The following is an 18,788-nucleotide window of genomic DNA, read 5'->3' as shown; positions in this document are numbered from 1 at the left end:
GGGATGGAACGACGCAACAGGCGCCACGTAAGCCCTTTCGCGCCAAATTCTTCCCGCCAAATCTAACTTCCTCCGGCCCCTTGGAAGATCAGAAAGGTTGAGAAAAGATCAAGACACCAAGGATTCACTCCTTCGCAGTTATCAGAATACCCGAAGAAGAGAAGCTCTTTGTGGTTCCTTTTTCCAATGGTAAATGGCTTCTCGAGTTTTTTTTTTTTTTTTTTTAATATAAGTATCCTGCTTTTACATTCCGACACTTACAATTCATTTTCTTCTTGCAGGATGATTCTGAGAACCCTTCTTCGACTCCTGGATCTCCGACGTCGGCCGGCTTCAGTACAGACCGACTTCCTCCGAGCAGAACGGATGCTTCCTCCTCTTCTGACGATGAGGCAGCTGTTGATCCCGAGATTATCCGAGATGAGCCCGAAGAGCCGGAGGAAGAAGAAGAAGGAGAAGATCTCTACAATGACAATTACTTGGAGTTCGTCTTCTGTTCCCCTCTTTTTTTTTTCTTTTTCTTATAATTTGAGTTTTCATTTAGTTAAAGCTAGTATGCTACCTCTGGATGTAGTGATTATCGCGCACTGGACGAGCAAGATCAGTATGAGTCAGGGGGGATTGATGATTCGATAGAGGATGAGAGGGATTTAGATCAGATCATGGACGACCGAAGAGCAGCTGAAGTTGAGCTCGATACGAGGGATGGACGGGCCGAACCAACTAGAAAGCTTCCTCATCTTCTGCACGAGCAAGGTATAGATGGAAGTTTGAACAGCAAGAAGGAACTCTTTTTTGTTTACTTTTCTCTCTAATTTTCTTTACTGTTAATTACTTATGTGACATTCATTACGAACATGCCATTTTGTTCTTTCCTAGTGGATTCAAATGTCATCCTTTTCTAGTGTTTTATCCAGAACATTGTTTTGCTTCTCAGCTCTGGATAGTCAAAATTTATGTGTCAGAGATGTCCCCGACGAAATTACTGCCCATTTGTTTTCTTTCAAAAAAAGTTTCGTTTTAGTTGTGTTATTTCTTGAGTTCAAACTGCTGGTCGCTGTCCGTTCTTACGAGTTCAGAAGATTTAACAAACCAGTTATATGGAAATGAAATCTCTCCTTGGCTTTAGACGACACATAATCTTTGCATTTGTACAATCACCAGTCTACTGTGGTTGAGACTTTGGCTATATGTTTAAAGAGGCAAAATTGTGTCCATTATTGCAATCCCACCAAGCCGAATTCAAATGGGAGGGGCACTGTTCCAAGCCCAAAAATCTGCTGATCACCTGGAAGCATGATTTTTTACTACCTAGCATGCCATTCCTGATATAGTCCCTAATCCGCTGCTTTGTGATATTTCTCTGTCTACCTGTATTAGCGGCACAGGCACTGAATCGAACTTCCTATCTCTTAGATTATATGAGGTTTAAGAGCTAGGCATAACTATCCCATTATATCTATGTCATCTGCAAACAAGCCATCAGAGAAACAGATTAGTAAGAGTTGGAGACTTGTTCAGAACAGTATATCAAGCCCTTCTCTATCATTGCTACCTTCTTTTGATATGATTCTGGAGGAAAACAAAGTGAGAACTCTATTATGGGTCAACAGGCTTAAGCTGGCTGCTTTTGTTACCAACTCACCTTCACCTTTTTGCTTTAAAGCCTGAAAGTCATCACTATGACAATTGTGGAAGCCTGAACATTTCTCAATCTAGAAATTAAAGAGCAAACTTGCCACGATGGTTTTCTTTTTCTGTAAGAGTTATTACAGAACAATATATAGTTATTTAGTATGAAAACCTCTCATTGTAGCTATATGAGCCTGTTTTATATCAATGGACTCCTGGGAATTCAGGGCTTAGGTACTTGTAGATGTTCAGGCAATGAATCTTATTTACCAAAGTTTATGGTTGCAGATACTGATGATGATACAAAGTATAGGCCTTCAAAAAGATCTCGTGCAACTTCAGGCCACCACGAGGAGCTAGAAGCTATGATGATACAGATGGAGGTAGCCAAAGTTCACCAGGTAGATCACAACGAGGACATTCAAGAGATGATGTGCCAATTACTGACCAGACCGACGATGGGCCCTATGAGGTTCTGCCTTCATAGAACTTTAATAGGAAATTCTTGGTTGAAATATGCTATTTTTCTTGCTTCTCTTAACTAGCTCAGAACATATCTGGCAGGAGGAAGATGAAGATGAAGAGGGTGAATTCGAGATGTATCATGTCCAAGGAACTCTGAGGGAGTGGGTCACCAGGGATGAAGTTCGCCGATTCGTTGCCAAGAAATTTAAAGAGTTTCTACTTACCTTCATGAACCAAAAAGGGGATTATGAGTACATTCGCCTCATAAATGAAATGGTTTTAGGTAAGTTCATCTCCACTCCTTGCAACTCCACACCACTGGCCATGCCCACTCTTTTGAATGGTATATCATCATGTTGGAATTACAATCACCCTGAAATAAGTTGGTTTAGTGTCCTGCACTAAAATAACCGGCAAGTGGCAAACACTTTTACCAATTTATTCAAAATTTAACCATGCCAACTGTATTTCTTTTCCAATTCTATTGTTTGTCCTATTGCATAATATTAAACAATTCATACTTTACAATAGAAAACCTTGAATAGCAAGCATTTTATTTTTTTGGATTTACCTATACAAAGTCTAATGATGACTTTAAGTACTTTGATTATCTACTAGACTATCCATCTGCTGGGTGGACATAGTTGAACTGATGGTTCAACTACATTTGTCTATGCAGTGTACACTTAACTTCCTCTTTCTCCTTGCTTGATGATTCATTTCAATGTTAACATTTCGTCTCTGTATTATTTATACCAGGCCAGTAATTTCTCAAGTTTTCTGTTAATATTCATTGTTGCAGCTAACAAATGCAGCTTGGACATTGATTTCAAGCAATTCATCCATGTTCATCCGAACATTGCTATCTGGCTGGCTGATGCACCACAGTCAGTGCTTGAAGTTATGGAAGAGGTGGCCAAAAATTCTGTGTTCCAGTTGCATGAGAATTATAAGAAGATCCATCAGAAGATTTATGTCAGGATAACAAGTTTACCCGTTTATGATCTTATACGAGATATAAAGTAAGGCGTGCTTCATACTTAATGTCATACATTATGTCAATAGATGTGTACTGAACTGAGGTTCCCTATCCAGGCAAATCCATCTAAACACACTGATCCGGATTGGAGGTGTAGTAACAAGAAGATCCAGTGTCTTCCCCCAGCTGCAGCAAGTGAAATATGACTGTAACAAATGTGGGTCGACACTCGGGCCTTTCTTCCAAAATTCTTATTCTGAAGTCAAAGTTGGCTCTTGTCCTGAATGCCAATCCAAAGGCCCGTTCACAGTCAACATTGAGCAGGTATGCTGGCTAGATAAACTCGTGTAGAAAGGTCAAGCTATTCCGTCTTTGAATTTACTTTCACTCTTTATTTGCAGACAATTTATCGAAACTATCAAAGGCTTACCCTTCAAGAGAGCCCAGGCACTGTACCTGCTGGTAGGCTTCCGAGATACAAGGAAGTTATACTCCTGAACGACTTGATTGATTGTGCTCGTCCTGGAGAAGAAATTGTAAATACTACCTTCTAATTATACCTTGCTGTTATATTAAAATACAATATAATGAATATCATTTTAACTGTTTTTCTCCAATCGTATGTCAGGAGGTCACAGGAGTATACACAAACAACTTTGATTTATCATTAAATACGAAAAATGGGTTCCCTGTCTTTGCAACCGTGGTTGAAGCAAACCATGTAACCAAGAAACAGGACCTTTTTTCTGCATACAAACTGACCAAGGAGGACAAAGATGAAATCGAGAAGTTGGCCAAAGACCCAAGGATTGGTGAAAGGGTTTGTTATGACCTCCACTATTGCTTTGGCTTCTTTAGATGTATTTCACTTGTGAAACTTAGAATTGCATCTTCAACTTGTAGATTATCAAGTCCATAGCGCCATCAATCTATGGTCACGAAGACATGAAAACTGCAATAGCCCTAGCAATGTTTGGAGGCCAAGAGAAAAATGTGAAAGGGAAACATAGATTGAGAGGTGACATAAATGTCCTTCTTCTTGGAGATCCAGGAACAGCAAAATCACAGTTCCTTAAGTAAGGATAACACTTTATGTATCTGATATCCTGCTGGAAAGTTGATTTATTGGTTGCCTTATCTGGTTACATATTTTGTTCAAGGTATGTTGAGAAGACAGGGCAGAGGGCTGTTTATACAACTGGAAAAGGAGCTTCTGCTGTTGGGCTCACAGCAGCTGTCCACAAGGATCCGGTTACAAGAGAATGGACACTTGAAGGTGGTGCCCTAGTGCTAGCTGATAGGGGCATTTGCTTGATTGATGAGTTTGACAAGATGAATGATCAGGATAGGTATGATAATTGTTTTCTCAATTAAACAGGTTTGTAGTGTTTGGTCTCATCACAAGCATAACAAATTATAATCTGCTGTTTCAGAGTGAGTATCCATGAAGCAATGGAGCAACAAAGCATAAGCATATCAAAAGCTGGAATTGTGACCTCTCTTCAAGCTCGTTGCTCTGTCATTGCAGCTGCTAACCCAGTAGGAGGAAGGTAAGACACTTACACATGTGCCATCTGTTGTAGATTGCATTCAATTAGTCCACATCTGTAGTCCATGCCTCCTCTAATGAGATTGGCAGCTAGTATGCCATTTTCCTAAATCCTTTCAAGTGAAGTAATTTAGGTTAAAGCAGTCAGCTGATATGTGAGTCTGCAGTGTCTTATTTTAGTTCAAGTGCCTTAATTTTGTACTAGTGTACAAGTAGTTTGTTCGGTTCTTAGCCTTTCAGACATCTTATATGCAGATATGATTCCTCGAAGACATTCTCACAGAATGTGGAACTGACTGATCCCATTGTCTCCCGTTTCGATGTCCTCTGTGTTGTAAAGGTCAACATTTCTCTCCTGTAAGCTTCAAAGTGTTTATAATTTTCTGAATTTATGTTGAGTGTAAGTTGCTTTTGTGCAGGATGTAGTGGATCCTGTTGCGGATGAAATGTTAGCAAAATTTGTAGTGGATAGTCACTTCAGGTCTCAGCCAAAAGGAGCTAACCTAGATGATAACTCCGTAGGCACTCCCAGTGAAGATATTCCGGCAAACAAAGATCAAAACAAGAGAAAAGATGAGTCAGCATCTACCAAGCCAGATGACCCTGAGGTATTTTGACCTCATGTGCATTTGGTTTGTAACTATTTAAAACCCCACTCTAATATGACCAAATACTTTTCTACAATTCAGATACTGTCTCAAGATATGTTGAAAAAGTACATAACTTATGCCAAGTTGAATGTTTTCCCAAATTTGCATGATGCCGACTTGGATAAACTGACCAATGTTTATGCTGAGCTGCGAAGAGAATCATCTGTAAGGTCTCCTTGCACCCTTTCTTCTTAGTTGTTGAATTATTCTATTTTTGTGTCACATTTTCGCATCCCTCTGATAGAAAAATCCCCCAGGATCTTAAGATAGTAAAACCAAGCTGTTAACTAAGAATAAGTGTACGAGATAGTCAATAGTAACTTCCTGTTTGTGAAAAAAACAAAACTGATTTAGTTGCATGGACTGAGCAGCATGGTCAAGGAGTGCCTATCGCAGTGAGGCATATAGAGTCAATGATAAGGATGTCTGAAGCACATGCAAGAATGCATCTGAGGAATTATGTGTCTCAGGAAGACGTGGACATGGCAATACGAGTACTGCTCGAGTCTTTCATCTCAACACAGAAGTTTGGTGTCCAAAAAGCACTTGAAAAGGTTAGAGACACATCTAATTGCTTGTTTTCTCAACTATTGTATCATTGTTAAGTTTTCTGGTGCAAGTCAGTATTGCTTTCCCCTTGTGGATATTATTTCAAGAGCCTTAAAACTTAATTCTCATTCCAGAGCTTCAAGAAGTACATGACATTCAAAAAGGACTACAACGAGTTTGTGCTACATCTTCTCCGTGGTCTTGTTAGGGATGCCTTGCATTTCGGAGAAATAGTTGCTGGCCCCAACCATGGGCCCGACCATGTCAGAGTGAGAGTGCAAGATCTGCAGAGCAAGGTACGTAAGAAACCTATTCCATTCTTGCTTCAACGAAACCTAACTTCTGATCCTTCAAATCATTAATTTGGCCTTTCGTCATAATTGTTGAAGGCTCAGGAGTATGAAATCAACGACCTAAGCCACTTTTTCGTAAGTTCACTTTTCTCCGAAGCTCACTTTGTGCTGGATGAAGAACATGAATGGATTATGTATCCCCTCGCAGAAGGAACTATTCTATGACAAATTTACAACCCAGATTAACAGTAGGGCCTTGTTCTTGGATTTGTTTACATGTGTGATACGTTCCCTGAATACAAGTCATGTAGCAAGGACCTTTCAATTGCAAGATGATGGCAAAAAAACCTGTTTTGTAATTACCTTTCCCACGCATTTGCATTTCTTCGCCGCATAGTAATTGAAAGATTAAAGACGTTGCACCTTATTTTTCACATAAGGGAGCGCCACGAAAGCTCAATATAGTGAAGGTAAAACAAATTATAACCAAAACGAACCCATCATTCAATACTACAACAAAAACCTATTCTGCTCCCTTAAGATGCTCCGTATGGAACTCATCACATATTTACATAAAAAAAAAAAAACACACGCTCAAAAAGAGCTAGAAAGTAAAAAGATAACAACTAAAACAGCCTACAAATCTGAATGTACTACAATTATTTTCCTTTAGCTTTCGGAGATTTCGATCCTTTGGGATCCTCAACACTTTCACTGCCCTTCGCCTTCTTAGGCAAGAGAACCGAATGGATATTTGGAAGAACACCTCCATGCGCGATTGTTACACCAGAGAGCAATTTGCCAAGCTCATCATCATTCCTCACGGCCAAAAGAACATGCCTCGGAATTATGCGACTTTTCTTGTTATCTCTTGCAGCATTTCCAGCAAGTTCCAATACCTAATGAACAATTTTTACATCCAATTAGACAACGATGACTAAACCAATTCAGATCCAATAAAGCTAGAAACCAAAATGCATGCGTACCAAGACCAAAAGTCTTGAAATGATTAACGTACCTCCGCGGCCAAGTACTCAAGAACGGCTGCGAGATAGATCGGAGCCCCAATACCGAGTCTCTGAGCATACCTCCCTCTCTTCAAAAATCTCGCTATTCTACCGACCGGAAACTGAAGCCCGGCCTTCTGAGACTTCGAAACGGACTTCCTCCTGGCTGCTCCCTTCCTTCCTCCGGCAGCTTTGGGCGACTTCCCAGCCTCCATTGTTAAGAATCTCTCTCGTCGGAAGTTTCGTACCAACTTTCGAACGCAGATGCTATATGGCTTGGCGGGTTGTAGCAAGGGAGAATCGAGACTTTATATAGAAAACAGTCGATCCGCACGACAGTTCAGTATGACGGCTTGGATACATGACATGCTGGCAATCCGTGGCTTTGTCTTCTCGCCAATGAGAAGGCACTGTCTTTTAGGCACCCTTCTTCTGTAGCGATAAGGCGGGAGTTCGAAATTTTCTTCTCCCTCGTCGTTTTCGACACGAAATAGTGAAGAATCATGACGCCCTCTGGGCCCACGTGTCTATAAGTTTAATCAGATTTCTGATACATAAAAATTGGAGTTAGATCGATGAAATCAAATTAATTGATTTAAAAATGAAGGGATTCACCTAAAACAGAAGAACCGAGTTCTTCTTTATAACTCTTGCCTAGTCCAAAATTTGATCTAACTCACCTGAGTCATGAGGTAACTCGGCAACGAATTAGAAAAACATTCTAAGTATTAGTAATCTAATATTTAAGTTAATATTAATACCGTCAACGATAAGATAGTTTGAGTCGATGCTATTTTAAGTCGAATATGGAAGGATTTAATTATGATCCAGCTGTCAAAACGAAGTATCTTAATTTCGTTTCACTGGTGAACACCTACACGTGTCTGTCGTTCATTTGGTGAAAGTAAAATATTCCATGTGGATTTGCTCTTGCCTCTTTGTTCATCCAGATCAGCTAATACTCCAACTAGTCTTGTACGTACAATCCCACGAACTATTATATTGCCCACGTGGCACGTTTACTTTCATTTTCTTTCGCTCTTGCTGTTCCACGGACCACGCTCACCTCACAACTTCTAGCCGTCGGATGTGCTTGAGCACTGAGGGCAAGACCGTAAACTTGCATCATCTAATATATAGTTAAGAATTGAGAAGGGTGACAATTCCGAAATAATCCAAATTGGTATGAAGATTCGACCTAAATTGGAACGGATCCAAAGGCATTTTTGTCAATATAACTTTTGCTATTTCATTTCTTCAGGAAGCACGAAATTGTTCCAAGTCGATGGTGCTGATGTGTTAAATACTGATTGGTCTAACCACGTGCATCGTATTTCCATTGGTGGATACCACCCTAGGCCGCCCTTATATTACTCTCCTTCTTCTCCGCTGGAAAATATCGCTGTTGATCGGTTTCCGAAACCGAGACCCTCCGGTGGTTCTTTCCCATCTCTGCCGTCGATCTATCGGTGAGACTCGCTATTCTTTTCCTGTAACTGGCTGAATTCGATCGTCTGATTTATATAATGCAGCATTTCTACTACTTAGCTGTTTTCTCTTTATCAGTTCTCGATCTGAGATAGGGTTTCACTGGTTATACTCACTTGGATCTCCATTTCTGGTTACTTTTCAGGGTTATCAGATGAGGAATTCCGAGAGATTCTTTCTCTTTCTGATACCTTGTCTCTTTTTCCAGCTCTGCGCTTCAGATCCGGTGAGAGTTTCCTCCTTTCGAGTTTTCTGTCTTTGTTTTTTTCTTGCTCATTTTCAACGGTTTGATCGCATTTTGGCTTCTAAATTGACACATTTCATTGTTTACTAGATCTTCCATGAGTCGTTCGACGAGTCTTTCCAGGGCAGCTGGATTGTGTCGGAAAAGGACGACTACACAGGTATGCTTTCAGATGTAGAAATTTCATTTATTGGCGACGGCCTTGCTTCTAATTTTTTTTAATTCTCTGTTGATGCCAGTGATTCTGTTTTGAATGTTTTGCACTGGATAAATCTTCTGATGTTCTCTCTAATCACGTTTTGATAGGTCCAAGTTACTCATTTATTTATTATTTTGATCTTCATTATCCTTTAGAGCTTTAAACCATCTATGTTTGCGACAGCTAAAATTCAGTAGGTTGGGGGAAGGCTTTTCTGCAGGGGCTTTAGGGCTTACTTGTCTTAGATGGGGGCAGTGAGGTTTCGTTTACTTGTAAATAGGGTTAGAGGGGGGATACTGATTAAGCTGAGATAGGGATGGGAGATTAGTTTCTGAGTGTTGTTGTTTTTTTTGTCCGATTAGGGTTGTGTCTGGTGAGTGCTTTATTTATGAGTATCTATACTAGTACCTTCTATATTTGCTTGATTGATGTTCTATGCGTTTCTTGAATTCAAGATCCGTGACAAGTTCCTTGGTGCAGTATGAATGGCACTTGTTTCTCAACTTGTTAAAACCCGTTTAAATTGTTTATTGAAAGCTTTGATAGTCTTTCTTTTATAATGCTTTGTGGTATACAAGAGACATCTAACAGCCTCAGCATATTCTTACTTTGTTATGTACCTTTAGGCCTTTCACTACCAATGCCTGTTCTTTGATTACAGGTGTATGGAAGCACTCTAAGAGTGAGGGGCATGAAGATTATGGGCTTCTTGTCAGTGAGAAAGCAAGAAAGTATGCTATAGTGAAGGAGCTCGATGAGCCCGTGGATCCCAAGGATAAGACAATAGTTCTACAGTTTGAGACCCGCCTCCAGAATGGGCTGGAATGTGGAGGTGCATATTTAAAGTACCTTCGTCCTCAAGGTGCTGGATGGAAACCCAATGACTTTGACAATGAATCTCCCTACACCATCATGTTTGGACCTGATAAATGTGGGTCCACTAACAAGGTTCATTTCATCCTCAACCATAAGAATCCCAATACTGGCAAGTTTGTTGAACATCACCTTAAATTTCCTCCTTCTGTTCCATCTGATAAACTCACTCATGTGTACACTGCAATACTGAAACCTGACAATGAATTGAGGATTCTAGTTGATGGGGAGGAGAAGAAAAAGACCAATTTTCTATCTGCAGATGATTTTGAGCCTCCACTTATCCCTCACAAGACAATACCAGATCCAGATGATAAGAAACCTGAGGACTGGGATGAGAGAGCCAAGATTCCAGATCCCGAAGCTGTAAAGCCTGAGGATTGGGATGAAGATGCCCCATTGGAAATTGAAGATGAGGAGGCAGAGAAGCCAGAGGGATGGTTGGATGATGAACCCGAGGAGATTGATGACCCTGAAGCTAAGAAGCCCGAAGACTGGGATGATGAAGAGGATGGTGAATGGGAGGCACCAAAGATTGATAATCCTAAGTGTGAGTCTGCTCCTGGCTGTGGTGAGTGGAAAAGACCTATGAAGAGAAACCCAGCTTACAAGGGTAAATGGCATGCGCCATTGATTGATAACCCTAACTATAAGGGTATCTGGAAGCCAAGGCAGATTCCTAATCCTGAATACTTCGAGCTTGATAAACCTGACTTTGAGCCCATTGCTGCTATTGGAATTGAGATATGGACGATGCAAGATGGAATTCTCTTTGACAATATTTTGATAGCTGGGGATGAGAAGACTGCAGAGTCTGTCAGGGTGACTGCGTGGAAGTCTAAGTTTGAAGTTGAGAAGGAAAAGCAGAAGGAAGAGGAAGCTGCTGCATCTGATGGACTTTCTGGTGTTCATGTAATTCTTCGCTTGCATTATTTTGCTACTTTTCCTCCTAAGTTACACACGACAGAGTATATTAATTTTAAGAGTGGTATCTGGAATGCTAACCAAGTCTGTCTTTTGTTGTATTGCAGAAGAAGGTCTTTGATGTGCTCTACCGGATTGCAGATATTCCTTTCTTGGCAGCATATAAGTTTAAGATTGTTGTAAGTAGACCACGTTCTGTTTCTTTCTCTTGGCAGTAGCTGGTCATATTTGAAAGCCTTTGTTAAATTGTTACAGTCACTCTTCTCTTGTTGTTTATAATGTTGTTTTTCTCGTTTTTCCTATCAGGATGTCATTGAGAAGGGAGAAAGTCAGCCTAACCTCACTATTGGCATTCTTGTCTCCGTGGTTATTGTCTTTGTAACAATCATTTTTAGGGTTCTCTTTGGTGGAAAGAAACGAGCTGTGAGTACATATTTTTTTCCTAGTTCTTTCAGTTTTGTCCTTGTTGGGATTTTTGAGTTAATTTTTTTTCAAAATGGGCAATGCCTTTTACAGCCTGTTCAGCCTGTTCGAGTGCCTCCCGAGGAAAAGAAAAGCTCTGGAGCTGAAGGGGACAATCAAGGAACGAGTGGTGACAAGGAGGATGAAAATGAGAAGGAAGACGCTGCTGCCCCACGACCAAGGAGGTCTAGAAGGGAAACATAAAATTGCAAGTCGGAGATCCCAATTTTTGAGGAGAGTTGGTTATGTAGTACTGAATACTCATTTAACTTTTGATGTTAGGTCCAGGACACTAGAATGTGGTTGTAAATCAGATGTTTTGGTTCTGATAGAGCCTTATTATGCTGGTTACAAGATCAACATAACGACAGTTTGTGAAAGTTATTCATGTTGCCGTCTAGCCAGGCCAAAATCCTACTGTCGCCTTGGAAGTGGAACCAAGACTGGGAGCATCAACTGCTTCTTTTTTCCATGTTTTTTTAACAGTTCATGCATCTCTCGACCATAATTTACCCTAGACATCTCCCTTTACCATTTTGTGGAACCATTTTATCCGTAGTTGTTAAATTGCCTGTGTCAATATGAAAGTCCTAGGAATATAATTTATTCCTTCTAGAATTTGGCAGGACGGTGGACACTAACCACTGTTCGTTTCTCTTATAAGGTTTGTCTTCATCAAAATATCCTCAATTTCTTCTAAACCAAAATGATCTTTTTCGGTCCCACCCTCCGCCTAAATCATCAAAAAAAAATTGTCTTGCAGCGAAATGAGCCACTAACACAAAATATAATAGTATTATTCAAAGATGGTATGTATCGGCGAGTCTTTCAAGCATTAACTAAAGACCGATATTTTGTGATGGTTGCGGTAAAACCCGATCCGGCGGGCCCTTTCGTTGAGCCATTACCGTGCGAGCCTCTAGCATTTGTACATAATAAAAGACTACCGGACCATGTATTATCTCACTAGGTTGGGATTAATCAGGGACGAACCCGTTGTTAAGAGACCAAAAAAACAAAAGGTACATACAATGATGAACCATGTTCGCACTAAAACCTTGGTCCAACATTACAAACCTGGAGATAGATAGCCAAAGAATGTCCAAGAAGAATCATTTAGACACAGTATTCGGTTATCAGTAGATTATGAGAGCAACTCACATTTTGGAGCTCGGAATCATTCCACCCACAACCTTTCCATTTTCAAAACAAAACTTACATGGAATTTAGTTACCTACAGAAAACACAGAGATTGTCTGGAATGAACTTCAGATAAGACATGAAATTAGCCGGATCAACTTGCAGAACCGAGTACATATCAAAGAAGTCTGAAGCCAGTAAACAGATCTCAAGAAATAAGAAAGTTAACAACAATAGTCTACAAGATATCAATGAAACAAGGAAGTTCTTCAATGTGCTTCAAATCGGCCAGTCTGTTTGGAAGTTGCAGAAATGGAAATAGAGATGGTTGAGAGGAAGGACACTGCAGGAAGAGACATATCATTCATTTCATCTGTTTTTTCTCTTAAGCTGGAAATAAACAAAGAAGAAAAAGACATAAGAGTGCAGTGAAAGGACATCTGTATAGTTTATGAGAACTTTAGAACCGATGCCTACGATCTCAAGGGAGATTCCTACTCATCTTTTTGGCCTTGTTTCAGTTTGTTGTTACAAGTTCCAAGGCTTCCTCAAAACTTATTTGCATCAGAATTGCTTCTCTTTCTGAATGGATGCATCTTTGATTTCTTCTAATTATGTTCTTCATGTAACAACAACACACCATATCCATTTTGTGTTAATTGTATGAATCAAGCCAGGTACATGAGTTTTCTTTTAGTGTAAAATTTTTATCAAAACATTAGAACATACTCAACTCATATAACTTGGTCCGTAATGCACCCGTTAGAAAGCTTACATTGATGTTCATTGAGGGACTGGCTAGAATATTGCAGGACCTTGGAATGATGTGGACTGAAGTAGCCAGAAAGGACTTCAATTACGCTCCAATAATTTATCCATCTCCAACCTCAGGGAGATGTAGATACTTTCAATAAGGTTGAGATGTAGATACTGTCAATAAGGTAGTTCTCTCCCAATCCAAAAAAATAAAGAAGGTCATCCTCTTATTAGAGGGACGTCTCCACTCAAAGTTTCCTCCTTCCGTCTATTTAGATAAGTGCAGACACAATTTGTCAAGATGTTTCTTGATCTGGTCACCCAATTTATGGAAATCCTTCGACTTCCAACAGTTCATCCAATCATATCACCAAAAATCACCACATGAACAAGACCCATTATTGAAATGATGAAACCGGTTGGGATCTTTCAATACAATATGTCGCTTAGTCATCTTAGATAAGTATTTTATGCACGTATGGCAATTACGGCATACTTGCATGTTCTTTGTGACACAAACAGACACTTTAGATTCGGTACTTATCAGCCCTAAAGCAACAGCCAGCATTTCACCATGTCCATGTGGAATGCACTCTCTTTCTTCATCTACATCATGGAAACTAAAATCAGAGTTGGGTTCACAACCCTCTTCTTCTGCCATCTTCTTCATCCAACCCTCTAATTCCCAATATATTCTCTCCGATTTTGGGTGAGCAACATCGCCTACTCCAAACACATGTACCTTATTTCGGATCTCAATCCAGCTATAAGCCTTTCTTGTCATTAAACCCATATCAATAATTGTCTCCCTTAACCTGTTAACCATATTCCATTTCCCAGTGGCAGCATAAACGTTTGAAAGCACTACATAGTTGTCTGCATTCAGAGGTTCTAATTCAGTTAGTCTCTCTGCGACTCGCTTACCTATTACCAAATTCTGATGGATCCTGCACCCTTCAAGTAGAGCTCTCTGCACTTGTGTGTGCCGTTCTATTTGGTACTTCTCTATGAATGCCTGTGCTTCTGTCAACTGTCCTGCCCGAGCTAGAAGACTGACCATAGAAGCAAAGTGCTCTACCTTGGGATGCCTTATGTAATTAAAGTAAAATCTACCTTCCTCTACCTTTCGAGCAGTTTGACATGCATGGAGCACTGCAGTGTAAGACATCTCATCAGGTTCTATCTTCAAGGCCTCCATTTCATGAAAGAGTTGGATTCCAACCTCTCCTTGTCCATGCAAACTATAGCCAAGTATCATAACAGTCCAGGAAACCACATCTTTCTCAGTCATTCTCTCAAAAATTGCTGAAGCTGATCTAACGCATCCTGATTTCATGTACATGTCCTCAAGGGCATTGTGAACTGTCAGATTCAAGTCAATTGCATGCCTTACAATGTGGCCATGAATCTCTTTCCCATGCTTCCGTGCAGATAATCTTGCACAAGCAGGAAGAATACTTGCAACAGCAAATGAATCAGCTTTTATCCTTTCCGCACACATTAATCTAAGTAATTTAAAACTTTCATTAAATCCACCATTTTGCACACACCCACTAATGATTGTAGTCCAAGAAACAGTATCTCTCTGTGGCATACCATCAAATATAGATCGAGCTTCTTCAGTATTTCCAAAATCAAAATGCATTTTCAATAGTGCATTACCAACCAACAGATCAAATTCAAGTCCAACTTTCCTGGCGATTTCATGAACTTTTCTACCATGGCTAGCTGATTTTAACCGCCAGCAGGCTTTAATAGCGGAAACTAAAGCAACAGAGTCAATGTTGGTGCCTGAACTCACCATCTCATAGAACACTTGTAAAGCTGATTCGTATTGATTCTCCATCGCATACAACCGAGCTAGCAGAGTCCAAGACACAGAGTTTTTGTTAGACATCTTATCAAATACTCGTTTAGCAGTCTCAGGGCCATCAAACTGCCCGTACATTGTCATAAGAGAGGTGACCACAAAGTCGTCCGCAGCGAATCCGAATTTTATAGCGTGGCCATGAATTGATTTTGCATAAGAAAAACTACCCACAAGGCACGAAGCGGTTAAGATGCGAGGTATGGTGTGTTTGTCGGGACGAACGCCGCGGGCGAGCATGTGGTCAAAAATTGCAGGGATTGTGTGGGTGGGATCTCCATCGTTGAGATGGCGCTGGATGAGGGAGTTATAAGAGAAGGCACTCCGGAGGGGAATTTCGTCGAACAACTTCCCCGTGCGACCCGGTTCAGAGATCTTCAGCGAAACGTCCGACTCGGGTTCGAATCGAGTTTTGAGGAGATGAGGATGCGACGGATGAAGACGAAAGCTTTCATTTTGCTCCGCCTTGTTGGCCGGGTTACGGGAGGGGGAGAAACTACGAATCAGGGCAGATTGAGTGGCTGCCATAGAGAGAACCTGTGACCGTTTCTTCTTCTGATAGTCACTTTGATGGATAAACTCGTTTTCTTCTGAGCTTCATCAATGAAGCGGAGGGATGCATTCCACTGTCCAAGTGAGAGTGCACATATCTATAGCTCTTAAGATAAACAGTGTCGCTTTGAACCGTTTGCCTGGTGATGACGGATTGGATCGGTCTGTCCCATCGCTCTCAGCAGCCATCACTAATGCATTACGATACATCTATTTGGAGTAATAAAAATAATCTAATTATATGTTAAATATTGAAATTAATAATATCAAATAATGAGATTAATTAAATGTTTATGGTTGTTATTGTTATTATTATTAAAATAAAAAAACAAATATGAAATATGAGATTTTGATCGATTTTGGTCATCTAACTAATTATTAGGCATGTAATCTAATCTGATATGCTCTGTGTGATTAGATGGACAATGGAGGACAACTCTCCTCCCCCTCTTCATTTGCGCAATCATAAGGAGTGTGCTTATCAATGCTAAACTATTCCTCATTGTGAATTGAAACCATTAAAACAACTGTGTATATTTTAAATCGAGTTTCAACTAAGGAGGCTCCTAAAGTGCCATTTAAATTAAGGAAAGGTTGGAAACTAATTTTAAATCATATAAGCATTTAGGTTGCCCAATTGAAGTTCAAGTTTATAGTCCATAAAAAACTAAGTTAAACCTTAGGACTATTAGTGCCCTTTTTTTCAGCTTATATTAAAAAGTATGGATATAGATGGTATTGTGATTCCCATAACACTAGGTTTGATGAATCAATAAATGCTAAATTCCTTGAAAGTGATCGTGTGGATCGTAAAAGTGATCAACCTTGAAATAATGTTTTTAGGTAAGGTCATTTTTCTTATACAAATTTGTTAACTTGTTATAGAATAGTTATTCATTGTAACATTATGCTCAATCAAGTAGAACTTGAAGAATCAGTTCTTGATGTTCCACATATTTATGAAGATGTTCTAGCTGATCCTGTTGTACACCGGCGTCCTTAAGAGGTTGATGAAACAACATTGAGAAGATCAACTACAAAAATCAATTCTTGATATTCCACATATTTATGAATATGTTATAGCAGATTTTGTTGAACAACAACCTCTATGACACATAGATCTCTTGTACAACATCCTCCACAAAAGGTCAGTGAGAAGACCAACTAGAATAATAAACTAATCATTTCTATTGACTATTTAGTGTACCTACAAAAATCTGGTAATGATACCAACATAAAAAATGACCTTGAGGCATTTGTATACACTATGAATGGTAGTAAATCTAACTTAAGGTATGTTCAATGAAGGATCATATGGATTCTATGGTAGAGAATCGAGTCTGAGACTTTGTTGAGTTGGCTAATGGGGTGAGAACCATTGGCTGTAAATGAGTCTATGAGACCAATAAAGACTTATCAAGTAACATTGAGCATTACAAAGCTCGAATTGTTGTCAAAGGATTCACATAAAAAGAAAGAATTGATTATTGAGTGATATTTTCTCCTATTGCAAAGAAAGATTATTTTTGTATCATCATGATATTAGTTGCCTATTTTAATTTATATTTACATCAAATGAATGTAAAAATGACATTCCTCAATGGAAAGGAAGAGGTTTATATGAAACAATTTGAAGTGTTTACCTCGTGTGATGGTGGTCATTTAATTTGCAAACTTTAAAAATCCATATATAAGTTAAAGCATACTTGCTCTCAAAAGTATTTGAAATTTCATAATGTTATCTATTCATTTGGTTTTATTGAAAATATTATGGATCATTGCATATACAATAAGGTTTAGTGGAAGTAAAATTATCTTTTTAGTGGAAGTAATATTTTGCTTGTAACCAATGTTGTGGGTTTGTTGCATGAGGTAAAATTTTCTCTCAATATTTTGATATGAAAGATATAAGTGAGATATTTTATAGTTATTGGCACTAAGATTCATAAAGACAAATCAAATGGTATCTTGGAATTGTCTTAGAAAGCCTATATTAATAAGGTACTTAAGAGATTCAAGATGTCAAACTATTTACTTACTGTAACACCTATTATAAAAAGGGAACTATTTAGTTTGAATCAATGCCCACATAATAACCTTGAAAGAAAACAAATGGAAGACATTACTTAGGCTTTAATAGTTGAAAGCATTATGTATGTTCAGGTCTGTACCAGATCAAACATTGCATTTGCAGTACAAATGTTGAGTGTATATTAAAGTAACCTTGGTATGGATCACTAAAGGATTGTAAAGAAGGTCATACAATATCTTTGAGAAAAAAAAAATTTACATGTTTTCGTATAAACAATCTGACAACTTGGAAATTGATAAGTATTCAGACTTAGAGTATGATGGGTGAATTGACTTGCATAAGTCAATATTAAGATATATCCTCATATTAGCTAGTGATGTTGTATCTTGTAAAAGTGTCAAACAATCTCTAGTTGCTACATCCACATTGAAAATCAAATTTGTTGAATGTTTTGAGGCTACATTACAAAGTACTAATTAAATACTTTTATTTTGGGACTTCAAGTTGTTGATACAATCTCCGAGTCATTGATGATTTACTGTGATAATTTTGTTGTTGTATTTTTTGGCTAAGAATAATAAGAGTAAAAGTTAAAGTAAACACATAGACATTAAATACTTACCAAACAAGGAGCATGCCAAATTCAATGAAGCACTCATAGAATATATGTATTCATGAACAAATGGTTGTAGATCCATTGTGATGAGTCTCAGTTAGTCCTACATCGGTTAGTAAGGGTGATCTTGGGTGTTATTTATATGGGTTTATAAACCTCCCCTCTTGAGCTAGCTTTTGGGGCGGAGTTAGGCAAGTTCATATCATATGGTATCAAGTCGTACCTTGATTGGTTGCGTGTACTAGTCGATGAGCCCATACACCGGTTCCCTGCAAGAGGACGTGCAGTTTAAAGGGGTCGGGTATGATGAGTCCCGATTAGTCCCACATCGGTGAGCAAGGGTGGTCTTGGGTGTTATTTATGTGGGTTTGTAAACTTCCCCTCTTGAGCTAGCTTTTGGGACAGAGTTAGATAGGTTCATATCATCTGGTATCAAAGTCGTACCTTGACTGGTCGATGGGCTCATATGCCCGTTCCTTGCACAAGGACGTGCAGTTTAAAGGGGTCGGGT

General features: G+C 39.2%; 4 protein-coding genes across 4 annotated transcripts; 2 read left to right on the top strand and 2 right to left on the bottom strand.

Annotated features, from left to right (window-relative positions):
• Positions 1-107: 107 nt before the first annotated feature.
• On the top strand, positions 108-6,500 carry LOC137944030 (DNA replication licensing factor MCM2-like). The gene is given in 19 exon segments (XM_068789523.1): positions 108-189; positions 282-484; positions 575-756; positions 1,921-1,973; positions 1,976-2,104; positions 2,197-2,380; positions 2,900-3,119; positions 3,193-3,400; positions 3,478-3,612; positions 3,705-3,896; positions 3,980-4,152; positions 4,237-4,425; positions 4,510-4,626; positions 4,881-4,965; positions 5,045-5,233; positions 5,315-5,440; positions 5,647-5,829; positions 5,959-6,120; positions 6,214-6,500. Coding segments are annotated over 19 exon segments (2,862 nt in total). The 5' UTR covers positions 108-186; the 3' UTR covers positions 6,343-6,500.
• A 128-nt stretch (positions 6,501-6,628) lies between these two features.
• On the bottom strand, positions 6,629-7,396 carry LOC137944039 (histone H2A.1-like). The gene is made up of 2 exons (XM_068789535.1): positions 7,136-7,396; positions 6,629-7,016 (listed from the first exon to the last, which is right to left on the bottom strand). The coding sequence occupies exons 1-2, from the start codon at positions 7,337-7,339 to the stop codon at positions 6,777-6,779; spliced, it is 444 nt and encodes a 147-aa protein (XP_068645636.1). The 5' UTR covers positions 7,340-7,396; the 3' UTR covers positions 6,629-6,776.
• Positions 7,397-8,487: 1,091 nt separating this feature from the next.
• On the top strand, positions 8,488-11,797 carry LOC137944019 (calnexin homolog). Its single transcript, XM_068789513.1, has 7 exons — positions 8,488-8,593; positions 8,758-8,838; positions 8,947-9,016; positions 9,717-10,840; positions 10,960-11,031; positions 11,159-11,275; positions 11,369-11,797. Exons 2-7 carry the CDS (start codon positions 8,767-8,769, stop codon positions 11,516-11,518), a joined length of 1,605 nt encoding a protein of 534 aa, XP_068645614.1. The 5' UTR covers positions 8,488-8,593; positions 8,758-8,766; the 3' UTR covers positions 11,519-11,797.
• Positions 11,798-12,383: 586 nt separating this feature from the next.
• LOC137957513 (pentatricopeptide repeat-containing protein DOT4, chloroplastic-like) lies at positions 12,384-15,605 on the bottom strand. Its single transcript, XM_068805152.1, has 2 exons — positions 13,230-15,605; positions 12,384-12,797 (listed from the first exon to the last, which is right to left on the bottom strand). Exon 1 carries the CDS (start codon positions 15,603-15,605, stop codon positions 13,578-13,580), a length of 2,028 nt encoding a protein of 675 aa, XP_068661253.1. The 3' UTR covers positions 12,384-12,797; positions 13,230-13,577.
• Between the last annotated feature and the right edge of the window lie 3,183 nt (positions 15,606-18,788).

Source organism: Aristolochia californica, unplaced genomic scaffold (genome assembly GCF_029961685.1).
Source record: "Aristolochia californica isolate CCGP_79_NKW_82.1479 unplaced genomic scaffold, dmAriCali1.0.hap1 SCAF_1, whole genome shotgun sequence".
Lineage (NCBI taxonomy): Eukaryota > Viridiplantae > Streptophyta > Magnoliopsida > Piperales > Aristolochiaceae > Aristolochia > Aristolochia californica.
This window is presented reverse-complemented; position numbering and strand designations above follow the sequence as displayed.